Below are 25,853 nucleotides of genomic sequence, written 5' to 3' on the forward strand. Positions count from 1 at the left end.
GGGGGGTCATTATTACGAGATGCACTTCCCGCATTGGCAATTGAAATGGTCACTGAGTGGAGCTAATCCAAAAGTAACGGTTTACTAAGAGCCTTAAGAGTCAGGTTCTTTTTCACTCGTAATCCTTTGATACTCCCCTCATTGTTCTCACTGCCCGACTTTGCCCTGAGCGTTCTAACCTTCTCTCAAGAACCAGTCCATTTCTCGAGTATCACATCATCAATACGCACAACTGTGTGACACCCAATCAGAATAGATGGTTTCTTAACAATAACGTTTAACATACCACCTTAAACCGAATGGACCCCCAAGAAGTTAACGTGGCCAGAGCTAGTAGAAGGATTATTCGTAACCTCACCAAGAAGGCTCCTTGAATTACCCGATCCTCCTCCAGAATGACCTATAACATCTGAGTCAACTCATAAAACGATGTCAACTCGTATAACACCAAATTCGAAGGCGGCACCTCCTACTGCTGACTTTGAAGATTCATATGAGCAGCGTGGTCCTTACTCGTACCCTCATCCTCGACTTCTACCATTTGGAGCACATCAAAGCGTATTTGTCCACCCATACCCATAGGGTGTGAGTTCTGTTGAGCGATGTTCATCCCTTTACCAACGGGCGTTATACGCCGACGACCCTAAGCAATCATCTAAGGTTCATACAAGTCACTACTCGGAGGATTGATATCCATTCTTTGTCTATCACTCGATATTTTCCTCCCATCTGGGACTCCCACAGAATCTTTGTGCAGAGAGCACTGTACCTGAGTATGTCCATATACTCCACAATAGAAACATATATTTTAAAGGCCTTAGTACTCTAGGCGCCGTACAAACCCATCGATACCAATGCACTACAATAACGGTTTGGATAGATAAACTGCCACTGCCAACCGAGCAAACTTCCCTCATTCGCCAACTCTCGTATTATAATCAATCTTTATGACCTTAACAATCTCCGCCGCCGCAAGAAGACGAAATAAATATTTTGAATAATATCTATAGGGAAGTCCGGGTAAACGTTCCACACCATAATGTGAGACAGGTGATCGTTAGTCGTAGAGAAGCTTCGGCTTCACGGTTAAACGGTTAAATATCTTCCAAACACCACCCAAGGACCCTCCGTCAATTCCTTGGTAAAGTCCACTTCCTTCTCAAACCAAGCCAAAAGTAGTCGTTTTCCAAGTCAATGAGTTGGAATAAACCTTGTGGTTGCCACACTGAGAAAATTTTATTCCACAAAGCTTTATAGCCTATCGTTTTCCCCAAAAGCCGAATACCAACTTATGCATATTATGGTCAATCGTATCATAAACACAATCCGAGAAGTGAATCATCGGATATGCCCCACTCCGGTCCATTGAATCGTCCCCTCATGGAATTCAATTTCCTCTTCCAATAATTCGGAAAATAAGGTTCTAAACTGTGTCTCCTCCCCTATCAGCGTAGTCGTATAAGATCTAGTCAAGTTGGCAGTCGGCCGATCAGGCTTCGACAATTGCTTAGAATCATTCAACCTCTCACCATCCATTGAATCCCCCATCACCACGTCCAGACTGCCAGATGGATCAGCACACGCCCCATGCAAACCCTCCGCTTTGAAAGCCAAATGCCCAATCTTCGTCTTTCTCAACCCCGGTTGAGAAGCCACCGCCACAGGCGACCCCGACCATTCTAGTGCCAGTGTGATAGCCACCGAAACCTCCGCCCCATCAGGCGGCTGCAAGATCTCACTCATAAAACGCAAAACCCTATATAAATTAGGTTGTATGCTTAACTCTATTCATTAATATTTTATAATAGAAATATTATTTTATTTAAATCTAAACATTTAGACATGTCAAATTTATGAAGTTATGATGGCGTAGTAAACTATATAAATTTTAAAGATTAAAATTATCATATTCAACGATACATGTATTTTATAATAGAAACATTATTTTATTTAAATATAAACATTTAGACATATCAAACTTATGAAGTTAAGATGGCGTAGTAAACTATATAATTTTAAAGATTAGAATTATTATTATATAATATATATATTAGTTTTGCACAGATTTAGAACGTTGGATGAGTGAAACTAGATGATTTAGATTAACTCTTTGTTTTTCTCAATAAATATCAATGTTTTTAAAATCGGATCGGACCTTGAACCGGTGAAGGTACTGGTTCACTGGTTCAACCGGTTTGAACCGAATTTTATATAAAATAATATTTTTTTTAAATTTTACATAATATTCAAAGCAATATTAATATATATATAACATTTTTTTAAGTTTAAAATATTAAAAGGTATAAAAATATCACAAGTCATAACATATATAAGTTAAAAAACATAAAATCAAGTGAAACAAAATGATTCAAATCAACTACAACATAATATTTAAGGTAAAATATATTAAATAATAAATATAATTATATAACTATAATCAAAAAATAAATTTGAGGCTGAAAAAAATCATAACAAATGATGTCGTTTGGTTTAATTTATGCTAAGAAACATAGAAGAGCATCCCAAAGTATAAAGAGTAAAAATATGAGAACAAAACAATCTCACATAGCTAGAAACATAGAAGAGTATCCAACTGACTTCTATAAATAATAGAGGTAATTTGGTATTCAAAATCATAGAGTATTTTAGTAAGCACAGAGCGAACTATTTTTTCGCTTCAATCGAGCTCAAATTTCAGGCTTCAATCGAGCTTCTAAAATATTTTTGAGTTCGAGCCTTTTCGAGTTCAAGTTTCAATATTATATTTCGAGTTCGAGTTGAACTTGATAATTTTTAGCTCGTGAGTTTTTTAGTCGAGTTGAGCTTACTTTTAAAGTTTTCGAGTTCGAGTTGAGCTCAGCAATACTTGAGTTCGACTTGGCTCGTTTAACAAACGACGTTGTTTGGTTTAATTTTTTTAAAGAAAAAAACAGAACCGGCAGTTTACACCGGTTTTGTTGGTTTTCAACTGGTTCACCCCGGTTTTATCGATTCTCAGCCAGTTCTTTGCAAAACTGGTTTTGAAAATTAACCGGGCCGGACAGGCCACCGGTTCACGGTTCAACCGGTTGAACCAACCGGTCCAGTCCAGTTTTGATAACCATGATAAATATCTTCATATTTACTACTTTTAATCTCCCTATATATATTATTTAGAGTGAGTAGGTGTCTGCTACTATTTTTGTTCGAGTTTAATAATTTTATGCTATTAACACATACATGTCCACCTAATTTTTTTTTTTGAATTCACCTCTCATTATATCATTTTATGTTAGGCTTATGTTTCATTTTTAACATTTCAGTGATTTATTTATAATAATATTTTAATTGTAATTTTTTTTTTTAAAAAAGTGACGTATTTGTAAACGACGAATAATCGAGTGATCTGTGATGCTTTTACCCTAAATCATTTAACGGAACAAATTACAATTACTGTTAGAACAATAACGAAGCAAAGTCTCTTTCTTGAAGCAAAGTCGTCAAGTCAATAGCAGGAATGGCTCTTCATCCCTTGCTTCCTCACAGCTTCAGAAAACTACGATTACTTCAAAATCTGAAATTCATTATCCTCAGCCTATGTGGACTTAGTCCATCGTTTTTTCTTTGCTTCTCTCCATAGATTATCAACTGTGTATTCTCTGCTTCAGATCACTTACCAGAGGTTTTTGCTTGTCACTTTCTCAGTGTTTCGTTCTGACACGCAATTGAAAGATTCAATCTCTGCCGTTTGATCTTCTCCTGATTCGACAAATCTTCATCCGTTAATCTGATCCACCATGGCAGATGCTAACGCTCCCATGGCCGTGAAGGAGATCTTATCTGTAAGTCTTCTCGTTTCACACTCTTTCCTCCCAGTTCTCGTCTCCATTCATTTGCTTTTTTGAAGAAATTTCAGCTGAACTGTAACCAGTAATCGCCTATTATGCTTAATGTAACTTCATAAGCCTTATCAGATATCTGCTTACATCTGTTTGAATCGATCTTCTACAAGTTTCGATGTATTGAATCTCTCTAGTGATCGCAGCGGTGTCATTTGTTTGCAGCTGCAGAGCATTGGTATCGATCCTGATTTCATCACAGTTAAGAACGTAACTATGGAATCTGATAAGTATATTTGTGTGAGAGAAACGGCGCGTCATAGCAGCCTTGTGATCGTAGACATGAACAAGCCGATGCAGCCGCTGAGGCTGCCTATTACTGTAGACTCTACTCTTATGAATCCGAATTCTAGAATACTTGCTTTGAAAGGCAAGTTACTATAATAACTACCAACAGTTAATTATTATTATTTGATGAAGAGAATTGTGTCTCGTAATGGATTCTGGTTATTTGACACTTTTGTTGTTGATCAGAGGATTATATATTCAACTACCTGCACGAGTTTATTCAATTTTTCTCTTTTAATTTTTCTTATCTATTTTTGCTTTATGCTCTCGAGGTTTGGCATTCATTTTTTAGATCCAATACCCGGAACAACTCAAGATCACTTGCAAATATTTTACTTAGAGAAGAATGTGAAAATAAAATCACATCAGATGATTGAACAGGTGAAGATTATTGGACGTCTGTTTCCTTTTCTCTCACCTTTAATTATTGTAACGGTTCCATTACATTCTGAAGTCAGCTACCTGCCTCTTCACATTCTTCTTTTTTCCTTGATAACGAACTTGATTGCATGAACTTAGCAAACTGTTTTTGGCTACATTTTTAGGTTGTATTTTGGAAGTGGATTAGCCCAATATTGCTTGGCCTGGTGACACAGACCTCTGTGTATCATTGGTCAATTGAAGGTTAGATGTTATTCTGTTCCCTTATTGTAACAGAAAATAAGCTTGAACAAGGAAAGGAAAGAATCTTGTTTTCTCATATATCGAATAATACAAGTCTGCTGTATATATATATAAAACTTGTGCTAACCACCTGAATCTAACTGCCATACTAAATCTAAACTGTCTAACTAACAATAATTTATAATACTTATCTAGCATCACCGGAAGCTGTGTTTGTTTTGAGAATTTATTTTTATTCGTTGTTTGAATTTGGTGTTATATTTCTCCTTGCAGGTGATTCCCAGCCAGTTAAGATGTTTGACAGAACAGTTAATCTAGTGAATAATCAGATAATAAACTATAAATGCGACCTTTCTGAGAAGTGGATGGTTTTGATTGGTTCCGCCCCAGGTGTGCCTGAGGTATGTAGTCCCTTATAGGTGATTTATCTTCCTTTATACTGCTAGAATAGATCCTTGAATAATCATTATTAGTTATGAAATTGTCATTTTAGAAAATCGTTTTTGCTGCTGTTATACGATTCTAGTTTTGATATGTGTATCTTGCCTCTTTTAGAGGCCACATTTGGTTAAGGGGAGTATGCAACTTTTCTCTGTTGATCAGCAGCATAGTCAAGCTCTTGAAGCACACGCTGCTTCATTTGCTCAATTTAAGGTAAGTGCATTTCCTCTACTATTTCACAAGATACTACAAACGCTGATCCAACTAGCAGCTTATTGTATATGCTTGCTCGTGTTGGGCAGGTTCCAGGAAATGAGAACTCTTCTATTCTTACGTCATTTGCCACCAAAACTTTTAATGCCGCTGGCCAGGTTACGTCAAAGTTGCATGTGATTGAGCTTGGTGCCCAGCCAGGTCAGTTTGCTATGCTGTCTGTTACACTTTTGCTTTCTCATGTTATTTATGATGTGGAACTGAATGTCTTTTAAACGCATAGTAAAACAGGGAAAGTAAATTAAAGAAGTAAAACAGTTTAAGCAATTGCTAAACATCAACATAACAGCTATAATATTTTCTGTTAATCCTTCAGTCTATTATATTTTAAATATTCTAACAGGAGATTTATTTTGGCAGGTAACCTGTCATTTTCAAGTAAACAGTCAGATTTACTTTTTCCACCGGATTTTGAAGATGATTTTCCAGTCGCAATGCAGGTAGCATACTAGCATTATATCCTATATTTTGATAATTTTTTCTTGAAAGCTGCATGTTGTTGTGCAAACATTAAGACAAGTATATGTTAGTTGGCAGATATCCCACAAATATAGTTTGATCTACGTTGTCACAAAGCTTGGGTTGCTGTTTGTTTATGATCTAGAGACGGCGACCGCAGTATCCAGAATTACGATCAGCCCAGATCCTATATTTTTAACCTCTGAAGATTCAGTGCTGGGTGGGTTTTATGCCATCAACACACGAGGTCAGGTGTTGTTGGCTACTGTAAATGAAGCAACGATAGTGGAATTTGTTAGTGATCAAGTATGTTCTGTGCCTCTATTGTTTTGTATTCTGGTATATCTTAGGTGAGACATGGTTGCGCACTTCTTCTGGTTTCTTTCGTGTTTCAGTTGAACAATTTGGAGCTTGCTGTCAATCTGGCTAAAAGAGCAAACCTTCCAGTGGCAGAGAATTTGGTATGTAGATTGAAGACAGGAATTTAAGACATGCTGTCTTGTTTCTTGATTTACCTTAGTACCAATTTTCTGGCTGTGTTCTTTCGTTCGGCAATGCATGATTAGATCTAGTGTTTGACATACCTGATGTTGCATGTTTTTAACAGTAACATCTCAAACAAGTTATTAATTTCGTTTAGTTAATTAGTCTTGATCACTTTGTTCATTTTTTTACTATTCTAGGATGTTGACTCTTTGGTTTTGGATATTCCAGATTGTCCAGCGTTTTGAAGAATTGTTTGCTCAGACGAAGTATACAGAAGCTGCTGAGCTTGCTGCAGAGTCTCCGCAAGGGATCCTTCGTACACCTGATTCATTAGCCAAGCTTCAGGTCTGATTTTTTTTTTATTCCCTTAATCATACAGGGTATTTGTTTTGATTTTATCCAAGGCATAAATGATAAATCCTCTACTCAGAGTGATCCTGTTCAAGTTGGGAAAACTGCACCACTGCTGCAGTACTTTAGTATCCTTTCAACAATAGTGAAGCTCAATGCATTTGAGTCATTAGAATCATCTCGGCTTGCTCTAAACCAAAACAAGAAGAATCTTCTGGAGACCTGGTTGGCAGAAGATAAACTGGAGTGTAGTGAGGAACTTGGAGACTTGGTGAAGGTTTGATTTGTACTTGCTGGAATTAAAACTTAGTATCATATTTAATTTTTATCTTAAGTCTTACAAAAACTGGGTCTGGTTTCATATTATTGTTCGTTCTATTTTGCCTCCTAATTGCTGCTCTGATTTCGTTGTAGACTGTGGACGATGATCTTGCGCTGAAAACATACATTAGAGCTAGGGCAACTTCAAAAGTTGTTGCAGCTTTTGCTGACCTCAAAGAGTTTCACTTTGACAAAATCTTAAAGAAACTCTTTCCTCAGGTTGGGTACAATCCTGACTACTTGTTCCTCCTGCAAACAATTCTTGGTACACATCCACAGGTTTGTTTCTATTTTATGTTGTCTTTAGCGTTTGAGGAGTTAAGTCATCATATGAGAAATTGGTAAATATGTTACAATGTGTTTAATTTTTAAACCTCTTCGTTAGAAAGTCTCTTTAAGTAAACTTTGATGAATATTCTGATTAAATTAAAATTATCATTTATTGTTTGCTCATCTATAGACATATTGATGAGCTCCCTACATTTGGTTCTCAACAATGAACTCTGTCGTTGTTTTGGTTTCTGTTTGTTAGTCGCTGCCGTTGCGAAATTCAGCCGACCATTTCATCGACATAGAAGATAATGGCATCGCGGAGGGTGGTTCAAGTCGAAAGGTTAAATCTGGATATTACATAAACTCATTCTCCCTATTTTTATGTACAATTTATATATTTAGATTCGACTGTTTTGACTACTGAGTACTGAGCCACTGATTGTTCTTGTTCCTTCTCTATTTCTGGCTTGGTGTTCAAACGGATAGATTTGGATCTTCCTCATTGGCAACTTTGCAATGGAACTTCTATCAACGACTTTCGACCAGCTTGCCTCGGTGCATAAGCCGAAATATGCCTTGGCAGCAATGTTAATGGCTCTCGCAGGTTTGCTCGGATGCACAACGGAGCTAGCTTTTAAGGGTGGAAAGGAAAAGGCGAGATGGAGATGGGACAAGCAGCTACCATGGTTTTATTGTTCAACAGCTACTCCTACAAGCCACAGGCGTTTCGGTAGCTTTGCTGAAATATTTGGATTGGTATGTGCCACACTTCAAAGTATTTCAGCACTTGTGGCTTATGCCTTCTACAGTCGGCACTCTGATAATCCCATCAAGGTCTCGTATTTGCCAATTATTTTCGCAATTGGTCTATTGTTCTCTCAATATCTGAAGGATCGAAGTCGGAAAGTGAATGTGGCTGTTCATGAAGATTAGATTGCATAGCTCTTCTTATGCATATATAGGTTTCATTCATGTAAAATATGACGCAAAAAGGATTTTCTGATTGCCAAACTTTTGTCTGAGTTGGTTTTAGCTGATTCCGAAACAATTGATGTAAATTTTTATAATTTTGATAAACAACGTGATAGAAAAAAATATATACAAGACGGACATATAAAAATTTATATACAATGAATTTATCGTGTTAATTTATGTTAAAATATAATAGAATAATGTTAAAATCTGCTCAAACGTTAAATAAAATAATCATTTTAATTTATTTTTTAGAAATATTTTAATCTTTTTTTTGACGTAAAATATTTTCTAATTAAATTAAAATTATTAATTGACTAATGATCAAAGTTTGTCAATAACGTGACAAGTCTTATGTGTCCAAAATGATAATGTTGCATGTGACATGTTATCATTTATGTACACTTGATATGTGTTATATCATCACTTATGTATACATGACATAACATATCATCACCTATGTACATATGTTATGCGTTACATAATTATTTATTTACACGTGGAATGTATTATTCTATCATTTTAAAAATATGATATGTGTCACATCTTTATCTATGTATATGTGATATATATCGCATTATTACTTTAGATGTATAAGACTTATCATGTTAATATGATAAACATTTATCTTTAATCAACTAATGATTTTTTAACATAATATCATAGTAATGTGTGTTTTGTTTCATCTTTAACTAAATTTGGCATAAAATGATATTAATCAAACTTTCCGTACAAGTGGTATTGAATCTGTAATTCGAATTGTGATTCAAATATTTTAGTAGATAAGAAGGTCGAATCAATCACTTTTAACTGTGTTAATCCGAGCCGTCCATTTAGGATGAGAGAACACACCTCGTGACACTTTCAACCATCAAATTTCATCCATTTAGCAAAAGCATCCACAAAAATGGCAGCCATGCTTCAATTTCTCTTCACTCCATTTTCAAGGTTCTCTTTCTAATTCTTTCACTCTCGCATTAGCAGCATTACTCATTGAAGCTTTCTTTTTCAATTGCAGGGAAATTCGAGGAATTTAAGACCAAACCCACTTCACATCATCCCAATCAGAACGGGGAAACAGCCGCAACCGTCAAGGTCTTTAGTTGTTGTGAACTAAGCGGCGAAAACCCAAGTTTCAGTTCCGGTTTCTAATGTCCGGTTTCGATTGGATAACCTTGGACCTCAGCCAGGGTCGAGAAAGAAAGGAAAGCGAAAGGGGAGAGGTATATCGGCCGGACAAGCTGGCAGCTGTGGGTTTGGGATGAGGGGTCAGAAATCACGGTCTGGTCCGGGTGTTAGAAAAGGGTTCGAAGGTGGCCAAATGTCGCTTTATAGGCGTATCCCCAAATTGAGAGGCATTGCTGGAGGTAATATTTTACTGTGGACGTCAAATCGTTTATGATAATTAGGAAATTTGATGGTTGTTTATGTTGAACTCTGCAAATTTTGGATACACTTAACTAAATTGATCCTTTAAGTAAGAATTTAAGCAAGTTTGGTTAATCAAATGGTTAATCAATGTAAGTTATGTAAGTAATGGTTTGGATTTGGTTTTCATCGTGATATAGTTTGGTTGCGATTGAACTTTGTGCTTGATTGTTTGTTCTTTACGAGCTTGTTTCGCCATAGTAAGTGTTTGCCGAGTATAAACTATTGCAATTGTTCTAAAGAAAAGTTAAGATATTGTTTTGGAAGCTTAATGCAATAAGTGTTATAGGATGTAGAAAATGCTATTTATTTTTCTCATGTTAGATCCTAGAATTGTATCTTACGATGATGATGCTGGTGTGGAGATGTGAACTTAGATGGCATTGAATGAATATGAAAGTTAAAGCCTTTTCTATCAGTTTAAGTGCTTCTTTTATATTAGCTGAAACCAAAGTTCGAGCTTGGTAATCTTTTCATCTCTCATTAGTTCTTATGTTGTGAGGTGTCCTGTCCATTGACATTTTTTCTTCGATTGTCATTTTTCTTACAAGGGGTATGCATGCGGGATTACCTAAATACATCCCGATTAACTTGAAAGACATAGAAACAGCGGAATTTCAAGAGCATGATGAGGTATCATTGGAAACTTTGAAGGAGAAGGGTTTGATCAACCCATCAGGCAGAGAGAGGAAACTCCCTTTAAAGGTACATATGATCTCGGATTTTTTTTGCAACAACTATAGGGACGAGACATGGTGGTTTAAGTCCATGTGTAAGTTTGATAGCCCTGAAAGCAGAAATTATATCTTTATCTTTGAGTAGAAAGCTCAGTTTATCTTATGCATGAATCGTTAATAATGAGAAAAACCAGTTTTGTTATTGATTAATTATGGAAATAATAATGCAATTAGAGTATGCTCTATCAAAAGAAACGTATCCTTCAATTTTGGGGCTCAATCTCGACCGTGTAAGGTTCATTCCAGCTACTACTACTATGCATATGTTGTGTACATTCCGTGGCCTCTTAGACTTTTGGCTTTTACTTTCTCCACCAAAGAAAAACTTATGTAAGGGTCATCAATAATGCTTGACTCATTATGGAATGCAATACCCTGTTTTGTCCGGAATTGGACGATATTCATGTCTATCTATATAGGTACACATATATACTTATGAACCATTAGCCTCTTGACCTCTGGTTTTTCAATTTCCATATAAATCGTGCTTGTTGACATACACATACACATACAAAGAGACATGTACATATATATTATATAAATTTCTGGTTGAAAATTCAGCAGGCTGAAGTCCTATTTCTCATGTTGAATTTCAAAGTATCAATCACAGTTCTGGTTTAGCTTGTTCTTGTTGTTTATCGTTCCGAAATGTGTTTTAAATTCACTAACATTTGTTATGCTGTGTGTTTCACTTTGATTGATTTCTTAATTATTCTGTATTAAACAGTATAAATGGCCATCATGTTGTTTATAAACTAAAAATGCTCATTATTGTCGATTATGAATTGTGTTGAATTAGATTCTCGGTGATGGGGAGCTTAACGTTAAACTGAACTTCAAGGCCCGTGCCTTCTCATCATCTGCAAAAGAAAAGCTCGAGGCAGCTGGTTCCTCACTCACCGTGTTGCCTGGCCGGAAGAAGTGGGTTAAGCCATCGGTTGCCAAGAACCTTGCAAGAGCTGAAGAGTACTTTGCCAAGAAGAGGGCAGCCGCCACGGAAACCGAGTCAACGTCTGCATGAAGGGTATGTATTGATTTGGGCTGACCCGAATTACAAAAACCGTTGTTTCAGACAGAAACCTACTGGATTGCTCGGATAGACAGTTCAAAATAGAATTTTGGCTTCGTCGGAAACTGTTCATTCTGTCATTTACATGGTTACAAGAAACTAAACATGTTAATTTACATTTCTTTTGGCTATCTCTTAATTTTCTTGATTGTTGTCTAATATCACTCTTTTTTACTTTCTGTTGATCTCTGTTTTAGGGTTTATAAATGTCAAATGTCATTGAACTTTAGGGTTTATATCAATTTTACTATGGAGTTTTAAATTGATTCAATCTTAACACTACATCTTAGTTTACATTGGATTGTTAAATCATTAATAGTTGATTCAATCTTGTCATCCTCCCCGCTAGAATTAAGGGTTCCCCCCCCCCCCAAAAAAAATAACTTTTAGTGCCATTAAAAACTGTCACTTTTTGACGTTTTTGTTGTTATCTTATATATCGATAAATTTGCCTTATTGTTCTCTACTACCTCCATCCTATTTTAAATAGTTGTTGATTTTTTTTTTGATTTTTTAAATTTTGACTTTTTATTAATATATTATTAAAAAATATGAAAATATATTAAAAATCAAGTAGTTTTAAAATATATATTTTTATAAAATTTAATTTTTTAAAATGTTTAAAATAATTGTGGTAAAATTTAAAAAAAATGAACTTTTGATTCTAATAAAGGATAATTTTTGTAGGACAAAAGGAGTATTATTTTATCTGTTTAAATTTTTTCAAAATATCTTTAAAAAATCACACACTTGAAAAAAATATCATATTTGGGATTTTGAAGAGTTTAGGGCATTTTGTAGAAAATTCAAGTAGTCATAAACATTCTTTTGGGAATGCGAATAACGTAATTAAAATTAGTTTCATAGAACGATAATCAGTGGAGATTGAAACATTACAATGTCAAATTTTTAGATCCACTTTTCTTGATTTTGATTGAGATTTTGTGAAAATTTAAAAGGAAAAAAGAGGTGTCAAATATGAATGTCTTGATATTGACAATATCACGAACGACTATTAGAGATGAATAAAGAATGATTATTAGTGATGAATGAAGATTAATTAATAACTATGGTGGACAAAATTTTATTATTTACTTTAAATTATATATATAAATATATGATAATAAGAATATGATGATTAAATGAGATAGTTTCACTAATAAATTATTTGGGTTTGGTGCAAGAAAAAAAAAATATTGATTTAGTTTCAATTATAATTGAATTAATTTTTAACATGCTAAAGTAAATTATGAGTTTAATTAAGATTTTCTTTGTTAGTAGCAGAAATTTCAATTATAATTCAAATTGGATAATAAATAATCTAACATAGAAGTTTAATGTATTTACTTTATCATCCAATTCAATCCCCAATCGTCGTATCTACGAACATATCCTCAAACCCCCACATAAAAGCCCTAAACCCTCTACCCTCTAAAACCCTAATCGAACCCCCCCTTTTCCCTCAGTTGGAGTCGTAAGAAGAAAACGATAACGATGAGCTCCTTCGGCAACACCAACAACTTCGACAGCCTGCTGCTTCAAACTCTGATGGGAAGACTCCAAATCCGTCCCCCCTACCAATATAAGCAATTCTTTCCTCGGCCAATCCCTCGAAGACCTCCTTTTCGACGCCGCCAACTTATCGGACTCCGATTCCGACGATGCCGACAAAACCCAACTCGCCAAAGAGGAATCCAAGCTTGAAAAAGATATCGTTCGGATCATCCTTTCGGGGAAAACCGACTCTTTGAAACCCAACTCCAGTCAAGCTGTCAACATCAACGACCACCATATTTGCATCACTTTCCACGAAGAGAATGGATCGGATTATCGGGTCTGGGAGTGGCATGGCCATATAATGTTGTTTGACGATGAGAATGGGTATAGTCCTGAATACATTTATGGGAATTACTTCGAGAGGTTGCAAGGGAAGACGATTGTTAATGGTGAGAAAGAAAAGGAGGTGGAGGAAGAAAAGGAGGATGAGGAGAAAGTTGTGAATTTGGGATTGAGGGAGTTGATTGACGGAGGTGATGATTCCGGACGGGGTCGGATTCTTCATAGGAATATCAATGCCGGCTCTCCTAGGTAAAATTTGATGTTTATAGTGTTTTGAAATCTTTGATTACTCTGCTTCTGGTTTTCCCTTGTTCATATGAAAAGTAGGTCTTAAGCACATTTCTCACCTTTAGTTATAGACTATAGTGTTGATTGTGCTTAAAGATATAGTGATGGCAATGATGCCAGATAGAAATGGCTTTTGGCCGAGTATTAGTTTTGCGAATTCGTGTACTTATGACAGTGCTGACTGTGAACTTGCTGCCGACTATGGCATGTTATGAATCTTTTGCATTTCCAATGCTATCAAACCTTTTTCGTGCTAGTATTCAGAATGAAGGTGTATCTTGTATGTTTTTCGTTCGTTTCGTGTCTTATAATTATAGCACAGACATAGAATGTTTATTGACATTCATCTAACTTGATAACAAAACAATTGGATCATTAAATTTTATCAAAGAAAACAATTGAATCGTTATGCAGGTAAATGAATTTGCATGAACTGTTGACTGCATATATATTTTTCTGATGTTTTATTTTTAAGCTTCAATGAACTTAAAACCTCTGCTGGACACAAGATATGCTAGAAAAGAAGCCGTTGTTTTTGGATCTTAAGAAACAGAGGGCCTATTTGATGTTTTGGCATCAATTTGTTTGATTTTAGTTCCATCTAAACCATGAATGTCTTTTTCTAAGTTCACAGTTTGCATACTCGCATTTGAGTGTGAATTTTACCATTGTTTCCCGAAACCATCTTAGGTTACTATAATAGTCCTTGGAGAATTGTTGTGTTAGCAACTTGCAATGATTGAATGTTATATCCATTCATTTTTTTCCTTTTTCCATTTGAACTTGACAGGACATAGATTGGAAGTTTACATTTGCTTTTATGGTTTCGGAAGGGAAAGGCTATACTCAATGGCTGGTTCAGTTAAAGATCTTCTGGTTGATATCGTGCTGCTACCAATCTACCATGTTGGATCAAAGGATGAAATTTAAGATAAAACAGAACATGTTTTTTTTTTGTATGAAGAGACCTAATTTTGTTTGAGCAGTGTAGTTTCTTTTTTTCTTTTTCGTTTTGAGTTGACTATCAATATGCATAAATATGTTAGTTACATCAATGTTATTTGGGTTTCAATATAAATTTCGAACATGGTTATGTGTCGAACACAAATATGATTAGTTTTTCTCCAAGATTTTCACGTATTTGGAGATCTTTGGAAAATTATATCTTCATATTCATGCTCGTGTATGTATTGGTGTTGGAGTTTTTCAAGAAGAACGAAGAGCTGGAATAAGATAATTTAGGGTTTGTGTTCTGTTTATCTATTTCTGGGAACTGCTTTGCGAAATATAATGGCCCTGCTTACCAAGTAAGGATGGGTGAATTCCACAAGCCTTTTGGTGCGGGCATTGAAAGCAAAATATTATCCACTTTGAGTAATCTTCAGTACAGAAGATTGGCTTCAAATACATTATGTCCCACTTGTGGTTCAATTCATTAAATGTTACGAGTAAGCAAGGTGATCAATCTTGTATCAGTGTACTAATCGAAGAAGTCGCGCAAGAATGGTTATTAAGTTCTTACCATTCAGTTTGTTCTACGAAGTGCGAATGTCGCAGCTCATTTTTCTGGCAAAAGTTGATCGTTGGCATCCGTCTCCCAGGTACTGGATTGAGGAAGCACCGAAATATGTTTGTGACTTTGAAGACTGGGATCGGTTTCGACTCAATGACCCTTAATCTGCTTGAGTCTCGGAGGATTTAAACCATATGTGACTCCGAAGATGATCACGAGCGCTGACATCTCTCTGTTGTTCCTAATGCATTCCTCGCCTTGAAGTTTCACACAGTGGCTCAATCTATTTGGCTGCCGAGAATGTTCTTTATTACTGGTTTGCAGAAGGTATAAGTATTTCATCTTTCTTAATTTCATTTTGCATTCTCTACTAAAAACATATTGAGATAATTACGTTTAAGCGCATTCGAATTTATGATCTCTTGAATATTATAACAATAAAGTTGATAATGTAGCCTCAAAATTTAAAATACATATTTCGTAATAGAAATGGACTAGAAAGAATAAAATTATAAAAAAAAGGATCAGATTCGAAAATAATACATAGAACATGGACCTTTTATAAACGTGACAAAAAATTCAGGGTCTAAGATTTACACGTGAAAGATTAAAATTAGAAATAGAATACCCGCCAGTATCCATAGACATTTTTTAGCGGTCAATCCCTTCATTTCCTCTGCGGATCTCCCTGGCCAATTGCCCTATAAGGCTTTCATTCTTCCCGCAAATCTGGATCGATCCGAAAACAGCAAAAGAAAAGAAAAGAAAATCAGTTTTTTTTCCTCAGAAAATTGAGGGGTTTTCGAAGTGCATGATTTGATAATATGCCTTCGATACCCTTTGAATCGATTTGTCTTCCTCTGATCCCTTTATTGGCTACCTTTCATGCTGGCTCTTGCTCCCGTCGGTTGAAACATCTTGAAAAGAATGATCGACGTGGTAACCTGTGTTGAAGTTTTTCAATCATCCCTTTATTTCTTTTTACTTTTTTTTCCTCCTGATTTTATCCCTTTTTTTATTTTACTTTTCCTTTCCATTGCCCACCTTATCGATTCTTTTATTTTTTTTCTTAAAATAAAAAAGCTAAGGGTTTTGCATTACAATTAAAAGGAATTCGGTTCGCTTTGAGGGGAAAAAATAGGAGGTTTGGTTCGATCTTGAACTGGGGGTTGCTTTTTAATTTACGGAGTTGTTAAGGTCTTGAATTGATCGCAGCTGTCTTAACAAGGTATGCCCTTAATTTCGATCGTTGCAGAATTCTTTTCTGAATAAGCTGTTTGCATTTGTCCAGATTTTCTCTTGGTTATTTGTTTAGAATGTTTCAATTTTTAATTTTTCCTAATTATTTGAAGATTTTCAGTTTGCTCTAGAATTAATTTCTGTATTAGCTTATGAACTTAATGTGTGTTTTTTTTCATTCAAATAGTAATGACGGATTGAGTTTTCCTGTAATATTCGCTTTTTGTTGTCATTGCAGTTATTGGTATCGGAGATGGAGGTATTGGGATCTCGAGAGGTCGGTGACCATAGTGTCGAAAAGCGGCCGGAATTTTGTGCCTGTGTGTGTGAAGATGATAATGAAAACGAAACATATGCGGTTGATTCAAGTGATGAGGATGAGCTACTTGAACACGGGCATGAAAGCAAATCTATTCAAAAGGGACTAGGCAAGTGTGTGTCATTGCCTTCCTTTGCATCCGTCATGCCTCCCGAAGATGATGAAGTCGGAACTGTGTTGCGGCGAATATTGTCCGCCAGTTCTTTGGAGTCAACACCCTACTCTTTCTCGGTCCCTTCGCCTGTAAGTGGTTTTCGTTGCTATTACTTTCTTCTACTGCCTTTGGTTTGTTAAGTGTCACTCGGTCCGTTTTGTTGATCCTTAAACAGACTCCCTCGAAGCTAGTGTCTGCCCTTAAAGGCAGCCGAGAGAAACGAGGTAAAACGTGGAAGAAACGGAGTGTGACATGGGCTTCCGATGTGTATGATCCTCCACCAACATCGTTATTGCACATGATTAGAAACAAGAAGCAACTTAAGGTGAAGAGGAGCAACAACGACAAAAGGAAAATCACAAGGAAAGTGATGAAAGCCAGCAAGTCCTCACATCTTAGTTCCGGCGATAAAGACGTCAAACAAGTCCGCAGAAACAACAACAGCAGCAGCAGCGGGAGTTCTTATAGATGGTACAAACAGCTGGTGGCTGAACTTTGTGAAATAGAATGTTGCTTTTGCCGGTTTGATGAGGAGAGCAGCAGTAATGTTCGCATGTCGATCGTCGGGTAGGAATCCATATCCCGGAAAAGGGCAAGTAGTATTACTTTCCTTCTTAATAGCCGGAACTACGTTTCGGAATCTAGCATGCTGCAATAGTAGACTTCAAGGAATCTGCCATGGCCTTTTTGTCTCCGAGTACAAAGCTTGCTTGCCATGCAAGCCACAATAGTTTATTCAAAAGATATATATCAAATTTACGAATATACTCAAGTAATGTAAATTTATTATTATAAATAATCCAATGATTCCTTTTATTCAAAATTAGGTTTTATTTTTTTAATTGAATATATATTTTTTAAATATTTTAATTCAAAATTAAATATTTTTTTGAATGAATAAGCCTTTGTTCCTCTCTGTTTTTTTAAGCGTGTTCATGCTCATTAAAAAATTTAATTTTGTATGTGTACACTCGCTTAACGTGTGTGAATGTGTTAATTTAGTGTTCACGGACATATTTATTTCACATGTTCAATAATATTAAATTAATATGTTCATGAATATTAAAAAATATTTAATTGAATATATTTGTAAACAAATAAAATTTTAATAATAAATAATAAATATACACATTTATTATTTTCTATATGTAAAATAATTAAATATAAATATTACTAATTATATTTAAAAATAAATAAAATAAACACAAATATTTTCCATCGAAATAAAAGGACCTTTTAAGATGATATATGCTACTAGGCTTTCATTTTTCAAGGTTGTCCATAGGCTTTGTGTGTAGCCTTGATTGAAGATAGGCCATTGCTTATAGAACCTTTTGTGTTGAATGTTGAGTGCCTTTGTGTTCTCTATTTGTGTTTATTTATATGCTCGTCCACATATTCGTTTAGCATTTGTAAATATATTCATTTATATTTTAAAAAATATTAATTTAGATAAGTGAAACTAAATCGAATAAAGGGTGAAATTATGTCACTAGTCCATATATTTTTACTATCTATTCAATTTAGTCCATATATTCATCAATATTTAAAATATAAAAAGTAAAAGGAAAGATGAGAATTAAATAAACTGAATATATTTTTTTATGTTTGTATTCATTCGTTTACTAAATATCCTATAAGTAAATGGCCAGAAGAAAACGGGCTGGGATCCAAAGGGAAATAGAGGCCTAAAACATCGTGTAAATTCCCTGAAATGAAAATGGCGACAAACTGGCCAGAAATCAAGATCGGGAGATAGAGCTGACTAACTCTAACTCTCAATATTTCATAAGGACGCGACAAATCTATGTGTGATGTCATTTTAGCAAAAAATTATTTTCAAAACAAACTATAATTATAATTAATAACATATACACTTATAAAATATATTTCAAAATAGTTTAACAATATTTTTTTGATGATGTGACATCATACGTGGACATGTAACATCACAAAAAGCGTTGACCATTAGTCAACTAACGATTTTTATGTTGCTTCAAAATAAAATGTTGGTAGATAAAATACTCTAAAAAAGTATAAGGTGTAAAGTGACAATTTATACAAATGTTGGGGTTAATTTTATTATTATGCCTACTCAACTCTCAAGCTACAACATTTTTCTTTAAATATGAACCGTTTGTGTTCTCTTCATCTATATGTTTAGCTGCAACCTTCTTTTGTACCAGTACATATACATACACACATGCATACTTAATCAATCAGTGAATGAGATTAACACAAGTTAATATTGAGTCATGGTGAATATATAATTAACCCAGATAGAAATTTATATATATAATACATGCATGATCTCTTCACAATCTGTCAAAGGTAGCTTGAAAAGCCATAAACATGGCTGCCATTTCTGTATATATATGTTATGAGTCATTCTTCTTTAATGTTGAAGCCTCTGGATTGCTGTAATTTAAGAACAACAGCCTCCTCCGGCAGGAGGCGCATTGTACTCTTGCTTTGGGATGTTTCCTTTTCCGACGGTGGACCCTTCTTCCGAAAGACTTGGAACTTCCATAATCTGTTAACATGGATGGAACCAAGATGAAGCTTCAGTTGGACTTGGTCCGAGTCTAATTGTTAAGCCGCCAATTTAGAATTAAGAGGGACTTAAAGAGCAATTGTACCAAAAGAAATGGGGATATACCTTGAGTGCAAGCTCTTCAAAGCATTGATCCACGTTTACTCTTGTTTTGGCACTGCATTCAATGAACGAGCATCCAAGCTCCTTTGCAAGCTCCATCCCCTCTTCTCTACTTACGGCCCTTTCGGAATCCTGACACGCGACAGTTTCTTAATTTCGCTTATGAAATTAATTTTTTCATAGGACTAATTATAATTTTAAGATTTCTTAAGGGGTCTGAAGGGAATTATCATTTTTAGGGGCCCAGCCCCTTAGCTCCGCCCCTGTTTAGAAGTTAAAGAGTATCCTTTTGGAATGACAATCAACAACGCTATAATGTTGCACTGATTGTTCATTTTTCTTTGATGTACTCATATCCGACACATACTCGGATCTAAAATAGCGTGCAGGGTTCGAGAAGCATCGATTAATATATCGGATCGGAAAGAGAAGATTAGACTTACTAGATCGACTTTGTTTCCGACGAGTATCTTGACACAGTCTTGATTGGTAGCATAGAGCTCCACTTCGTTGGCCCAAAAATCGGACAAATTCGTTAACGTTTCTCGCCGTGTTACATCATAAACTGCAACCAAAAGCCAAGATTTACTCGGACTCGGGTGTAAGTCGTCGGTTACCAACATTCGTGTCGGAGTAACATAAGAATTTGAAACTTCCACTAGAATGATGAACTCACCAAATATGATCCCTTGGGCGCCTCTATAGTATGAGCTTTTCATTGCTCGGAACCTTTCCTGTCCAGCTACCATAAGCATTTTCGGTCCAAATATCAATCATACGATCGAAGATTGAAGTAGAAAAATCGAGTTATTTGGGTCAAGTTAGCGTCGATAACAACAAAATCAAAACCCGAAACTCATTTCGACTGATTATTATAACACGAATATGAATATATTATATGTGTGTGTGTTGAATGACTTATATGAGAAAACTTTGACACAATTTGCATTGCAAACAGTTTAATAGATCGAAATTCATGTTGTAGCACGATTGATTTCCACTTTTGAATTTCAAACGAACTTTATTAGACTTGTTTACCGAGAGAAAAATGAGACAGATTCTCATGCTCAACTCCAAAGACTACCATTTTTGTTCGAGCTCGAGTTTAAATAGAGATTTTCGTACTCAAATCTCTGTTCTAACAACAAAAGTATATACGAGACTCACAAGCTACTTGAAGCTCGAGCTTTCTTTAATTGGCTCGTTTACTTGATAAAAAATAAACTCAATTCGAATCGAACTCGAGTAATTAATGAGCACTAACCATATTCTCTTCCATGCAAACTAATGAAGGTTATTATAAGTATAGACAATTGAATGAACTGTATTCTCTCCCATGCAAACTAATGAAGGTAATTGTTAGTATAGACAATTGAATTTGTTAAAGCTTATGATACAAATTTTATTATGGTTGGATTCGAAAAGAACTGCTCTTCGATTTGAGGTACTCCTACGATTCTTTTTCCTACTCTTAGTTTTTCCATTTTAGTGTTTTTCATCGTAAATTATATATTTTTATTACTTTATATAATCGTTTACTCAACGTTATTCGTATAATAGAATTCAGAAAAACTAAACAAATTATAAGACCAAGAATCAAGGGTAAACTATGTGTTTAATATCTAAACTATCAGTTTTGATCCGTTTTAGTATCTAAACTTTCATTTTTTTCAAAAATTAATAAGCGTTTAATTTTCGTTTCATTTAGTATCCCGTCATTAAACTTAACGCGTTTAGTACGTAAACTATCAGTTTTGTTCCGTATTAGTACCTAAACTATCAATTTTTCCAAAACTTAACTTTAAATTTTGAACGGGACACTAAAATAAAACAAAAACTAAAATTTTTAACAGTGGGCGGAATACTAAATGAAATAAAAACTAAATGTTAGACACGATTTAAAAAAAAACTGAAAGTTTAGATACTAAAACGGATCTAAACTAATACTTTAGGTACAAAAAACATAATTTACCCAAGAATCAATATCAAAATCACGAACGAGCAATAACAAAGAACAAGGTTATACACACCAGTATCCCAAATAGTAAGCTTTAACCTCTTGCCACCAACCGTTAACAACTTGATCATAAAATCCACACCTATAAACAAAGGATCAAAACAGAAAAACGAAAACCCAAATGAAAAATTTCACAGCTAAAATGAAATCAAAATACCAGAACTTAACAAAAGAAGAAAAAAAAAGGGTAGAGAAAATCGAACCAATGGTGGGAGCTGTATCCTCCCAAGCAGCTGAAACGAAGCGGACGAGCAAACTACTTTTGCCCACACCCGCGTCTCCGGTCAACAAGATCTTGAACGAAAGATCATAGCTTTCACCCGTTGATGATCCCATTTCGATTGTATCAATGAAGAACAATCTCCAATTTTTGTTTAGAAAAAGAGTCTTTGGGGGTATGAAATGAATGACTTGGTTTTCTCCGAAGTACAATGATAAAAGGAATTTAAATGTAACCCCATAATATGAAGGGAAAGAAAGAGAATCAAAGTATTGTTTGAGAGAGAAGCCAAGGGAAAACGTTGGAACACTTGACCCCAACTTTATTCTTTCCTTTTCCTTTTCAAAATTTGTAATGGTTTTATTCACGAATTGACACTTTAAATTATACTTGAATTTGAGATTTATCATCTCCTACAATTTTAAAAATTTACCTCGTAACATAAAATTTTATATCTGAATTTGAGATTTCGAATTTGAGCATTAGAAAGTCCGAGTGTTACGTTTAACGTCAAATGGTTAAGAATTATATTTGAACGGATATTATCTTGTAATTACCTTATATTAATAAAAAAAATATTATATCTGAATTTAAATTTATCATCTCCTAAAATTTTATAAAATTTTAAAAATTTACCTCGTAACATAAAATTTTGTGTCTGTTTTTAATGTACTATGTATACTCTTTAAGATTTTCGATAGTTAGGGAAGAGAAAATTCAGACCAAAAGATAATGTTTATGTTGATATTCCAATTTTGTGTCCGTTTTTAATGTACTATGTATACTCTTTAAGATTTTCGATATTTAGGGAAGAGAAAATTCAGACCAAAAGATAATGTTTATGTTGATATTCCAATTTTGTGTCCGTTTTTAATGGCTAACGACGGCATCCGTTGAACGACTCATCTTGCTAACCAACATCCCGAACACCTACACCCTGGTAAACATTTTTCAAGAATAGTTCTTGGAACTAAGGGATCAAATACACTCGAATCGCAAGAACATCTCGGGATGTAACCTGTGAGTGGTAAAGATATAAAATGTGCCGATCGTCTGAAACAGAGAGTATGCTGCTGGAAACATAAATAGCATTTGCTTGGATTGTCGGCCAAGGTGCATCAAAAGCCTGCACCATTAGGGACTATGTGAGCACTTTTCCGGCTTCCATGACCGTCCCACGTTAGGCTAAAATCTAGCACAATAGCCTCGACCGGCGTTATGCATTAAATTACGACTCGATTGGCTTGTAACCATAGAGAAAAATGAACCCGGTTACTAATCCGTTTAGAATGAAAATGCAGTCTTGTTAGCAAAACGCGAACCTGAATGGTTAACACCATGTAAGTATCGACTCTGGAGAGAAGATGCTGCAGAAATTGCTTCGTAAAATCTCTTAAGAAGTCCTCGTAATCACTTCTGAAGGGAGAAGTATGTTTCGTGAGAACAAAATAAGAAAGAAAACCATAATTTCATATATTTAAACATCCATTATTGCGTACCGATCGTCGGAGTTAATGCTGTGGGAACTGAATAGTGGCAGCAACCCTTCTATCTCCATTAATGGGGCGAACCGGTTGAGGGCGTTCTATTTATTTTAAAAAATAACAAAAAGAAACAGGAAAGAACAAGAAAGGAAAAAGCATCATTTAGAAAGAAGCATGTTAATAAGCTTCATGCAAAGAAGGGCATGAAAAATAAGGTAAGGTTATCATCGTGTGTTGTGGAATTCGGGTTAATTTCCACCAATAACAGATTCACCTTGAAAACTATACACAACCAATGTGGGACTTTTGCCAAAAACCAACATCGTGAAGGTGCATAATCAAGCGTGGGAGTGTAGCATGTATCTGAACATAGTGGTTAACGTTCGATTAGCTTGATTAGATGTTAAAGGGCGAAAAAAAAGGTACCACGAATCAAGTAGGTTGTTTTATCAAACATGATGAACAGCTCCGATGACATCTTTTATGAAGGATATCATGTGGTTCTATGACCATGGCATTAAGTTTGAAAAAGTATCTCCAAAGAAAGATTCAATGTAAACGGACGAGAGATATGGGAAATTTCTAGACAACTAAACAATGATGCAGGATCAAATAAATGCCAACTGAACAACACAAAGCTCTACAGTACTTAAACAAGTTAGTGAGGTAGCTAAGCAGTTACAGGACCCAAAACTTATAAAAGACTTTTCTTTCATGTCTCGACCATGTGTGGCTTATTCTCTGTCTAGCCCTGGAAGAAAGGGACGGGGGAAGAGTCCACCTACGTCATTATTCGGGGCAGGGATAAAACAAATTACTCGAAAAGATTATTCTCTCTAACAGGAGACAAACTTATGTTCAAACTTCAATATATGAGCTCGTAGGATTTAAGTCGCAAAACAAATTTGATTGTTGTACATCAAGAGGCCATGGATGCATAAAGGAAATTTAAAATTTTCAATAGAAAAACTGGTATACTTTCTTCAAGAAAGAACAGTCGGACAGACATGGAATAGCCTGTTGCAATAATTGTACCACAATTTTCTAGTGCGAGAAAAGTGAGATTGACTTTTCGGATATACAAAATTAAACCACAATGATTTTACTGAGCTTCAGGCCATCATCAGACCGTAGAAGAAAACATCCATAGAGAACACAAGACGTGTGCATATAATTCATGGTATTTATTTCCTGTGTTCTAAATAGTGTCATTTTTAGAAGTAGCCTAGGCGCTCAAAATCGCCATCATTTACCCACATCACTTGATTAAATGATGGCAGTCAAATGACTTCATGAATCAAAGAAACGTGCAAGCATACTTGCGAGAAATAATCAAAATATAGTTCCACAAATACCTTGTGAGAAGAATAGCACATAGGAGAGTGATAAGGTTATCAATAAGGGTATTGATAACATCAATGGGATCATTTGGCAAAGTGAAGAGCCCCAAGGTTTCCTGTAAATATTTTCAGAAATGTTCATGGCTCGAAGTAACTACAGAACAATTTACATAGTTAATATGTTTACGAAAATAAACTGAAAGCATGTAACTTCATAACATGATTTCTTGTTTCAATTGTCAACTTTGGCTCCACAGAAACTAAGGAAGTACAGGCATTCAAAGCAAGAGCCTAGAGAAGAAACCATAAACAGAAAATAAATCATTTATCACATAATTGAGGTAATAGACCATGGAGACTACTATATCATACTATATGAGAAGAAATGAAGATACTTGGCAGTAAAAATGACCTTGACTTAGCAGACCTTAAGATCTCGTGAAGCAGCCCAAACTCTGAACAAAAGTTCAAAAAGCAGAATTTAAAAATGACCTGTAATGGAAACAAAACTCATCTTTAGGCATTACATATCTGAAATATGATACAAGGAATCAGAAAAATGAAACAAGTAAAATGTGTACAAAATCTCACATGACATCACCATCAATGGGAGAGTCTGAAGGGAAATCAATGTTATATTCCCATACTGCTTGAAAGCTAACATAGCAGAAAGATTGTATTAGCATGGGTTAGATAGCCATCATGCTGGAAGTCAAACTCTTGAACAATCACATGTGCATCCAAACTTAACAATAAAAAAATATGTCGGCAAGATTTAAGGTGGTCCCATAAATCACAAGTGTGGCAGCAATAAAACAAATGGCAACAGCTACAAAAAAACAAATTGAAGATAAGCACAAGCAAATTCAATCACGCGGCTAGAATATTTTTAGAAACAAACATGAGGCGGCAACGAGAAATTGAGAAGCATCCAGAGTAAGTTAAGTCGGTTTAGTTTTCCTATATATACGTGTAATTTGTAGCAAAGGGTGTGTGTGAGTGAGAAAAGCAAAGTACGAGTGGGAGAAAAAATTAGAGAAAATTGAGAGAGCTTAGCAAAGCATAAAATAGTGAGGTTGTGTTTGTAAACTAGCCGCAGCTAGTATTGCAGTATTGTAATATTGAGAGTGTCGTTGTAAAATATTTTGTTTCGTATCAATAAAAATTTCTGAGAGTTATAAATT

General features: G+C 35.1%; 5 protein-coding genes and 1 pseudogene across 6 annotated transcripts; 4 read left to right on the forward strand and 2 right to left on the reverse strand.

Moving 5' to 3' along the window:
* The first annotated feature begins 3,450 nt into the window (after nt 1-3,450).
* LOC120183909 (clathrin heavy chain 1-like) lies at nt 3,451-8,497 on the forward strand. Of its 2 annotated transcripts, none has more exons than XM_039188500.1 (14): nt 3,451-3,821; nt 4,025-4,547; nt 4,712-4,790; nt 5,064-5,191; nt 5,346-5,444; nt 5,534-5,645; nt 5,865-5,944; nt 6,042-6,269; nt 6,359-6,424; nt 6,678-6,794; nt 6,880-7,077; nt 7,215-7,400; nt 7,654-7,734; nt 7,881-8,497. In XM_039188500.1, the coding sequence occupies exons 2-14, from the start codon at nt 4,293-4,295 to the stop codon at nt 8,325-8,327; spliced, it is 2,076 nt and encodes a 691-aa protein (XP_039044431.1). In that variant the 5' UTR covers nt 3,451-3,821; nt 4,025-4,292; the 3' UTR covers nt 8,328-8,497. The 2 variants fall into 2 exon arrangements, with proteins under 2 accessions (XP_039044431.1, XP_039044430.1); XM_039188499.1 differs by having other exon boundaries at nt 4,044-4,547.
* A 709-nt stretch (nt 8,498-9,206) lies between these two features.
* On the forward strand, nt 9,207-11,570 carry LOC120183922 (50S ribosomal protein L15, chloroplastic-like). The gene is made up of 4 exons (XM_039188509.1): nt 9,207-9,314; nt 9,385-9,733; nt 10,348-10,499; nt 11,331-11,570. Exons 2-4 carry the CDS (start codon nt 9,628-9,630, stop codon nt 11,550-11,552), a joined length of 480 nt encoding a protein of 159 aa, XP_039044440.1. The 5' UTR covers nt 9,207-9,314; nt 9,385-9,627; the 3' UTR covers nt 11,553-11,570.
* A 1,410-nt stretch (nt 11,571-12,980) lies between these two features.
* LOC120183919 lies at nt 12,981-14,825 on the forward strand (annotated as a pseudogene).
* Nucleotides 14,826-16,281: 1,456 nt separating this feature from the next.
* LOC120183917 lies at nt 16,282-17,651 on the forward strand. Its single transcript, XM_039188506.1, has 3 exons — nt 16,282-16,468; nt 16,718-17,041; nt 17,128-17,651. The coding sequence occupies exons 2-3, from the start codon at nt 16,733-16,735 to the stop codon at nt 17,521-17,523; spliced, it is 705 nt and encodes a 234-aa protein (XP_039044437.1). The 5' UTR covers nt 16,282-16,468; nt 16,718-16,732; the 3' UTR covers nt 17,524-17,651.
* Nucleotides 17,652-19,241: 1,590 nt separating this feature from the next.
* Nucleotides 19,242-22,060, reverse strand: LOC120183924 (ras-related protein RABC2a-like). The gene is made up of 6 exons (XM_039188511.1): nt 21,829-22,060; nt 21,639-21,707; nt 20,285-20,350; nt 20,052-20,173; nt 19,612-19,740; nt 19,242-19,485 (listed from the first exon to the last, which is right to left on the reverse strand). The coding sequence occupies exons 1-6, from the start codon at nt 21,959-21,961 to the stop codon at nt 19,378-19,380; spliced, it is 627 nt and encodes a 208-aa protein (XP_039044442.1). The 5' UTR covers nt 21,962-22,060; the 3' UTR covers nt 19,242-19,377.
* Nucleotides 22,061-22,715: 655 nt separating this feature from the next.
* LOC120183870 (protein SHOOT GRAVITROPISM 6-like) lies at nt 22,716-25,355 on the reverse strand. The gene is made up of 7 exons (XM_039188469.1): nt 25,261-25,355; nt 25,097-25,124; nt 24,889-24,960; nt 23,345-23,430; nt 23,168-23,261; nt 22,864-22,971; nt 22,716-22,775 (listed from the first exon to the last, which is right to left on the reverse strand). Exons 1-7 carry the CDS (start codon nt 25,353-25,355, stop codon nt 22,716-22,718), a joined length of 543 nt encoding a protein of 180 aa, XP_039044400.1.
* Nucleotides 25,356-25,853: the final 498 nt, after the last annotated feature.

Source organism: Hibiscus syriacus, unplaced genomic scaffold (assembly GCF_006381635.1).
Source record: "Hibiscus syriacus cultivar Baekdansim isolate YM2019G1 unplaced genomic scaffold, ASM638163v2 tig00112852_pilon, whole genome shotgun sequence".
Lineage (NCBI taxonomy): Eukaryota > Viridiplantae > Streptophyta > Magnoliopsida > Malvales > Malvaceae > Hibiscus > Hibiscus syriacus.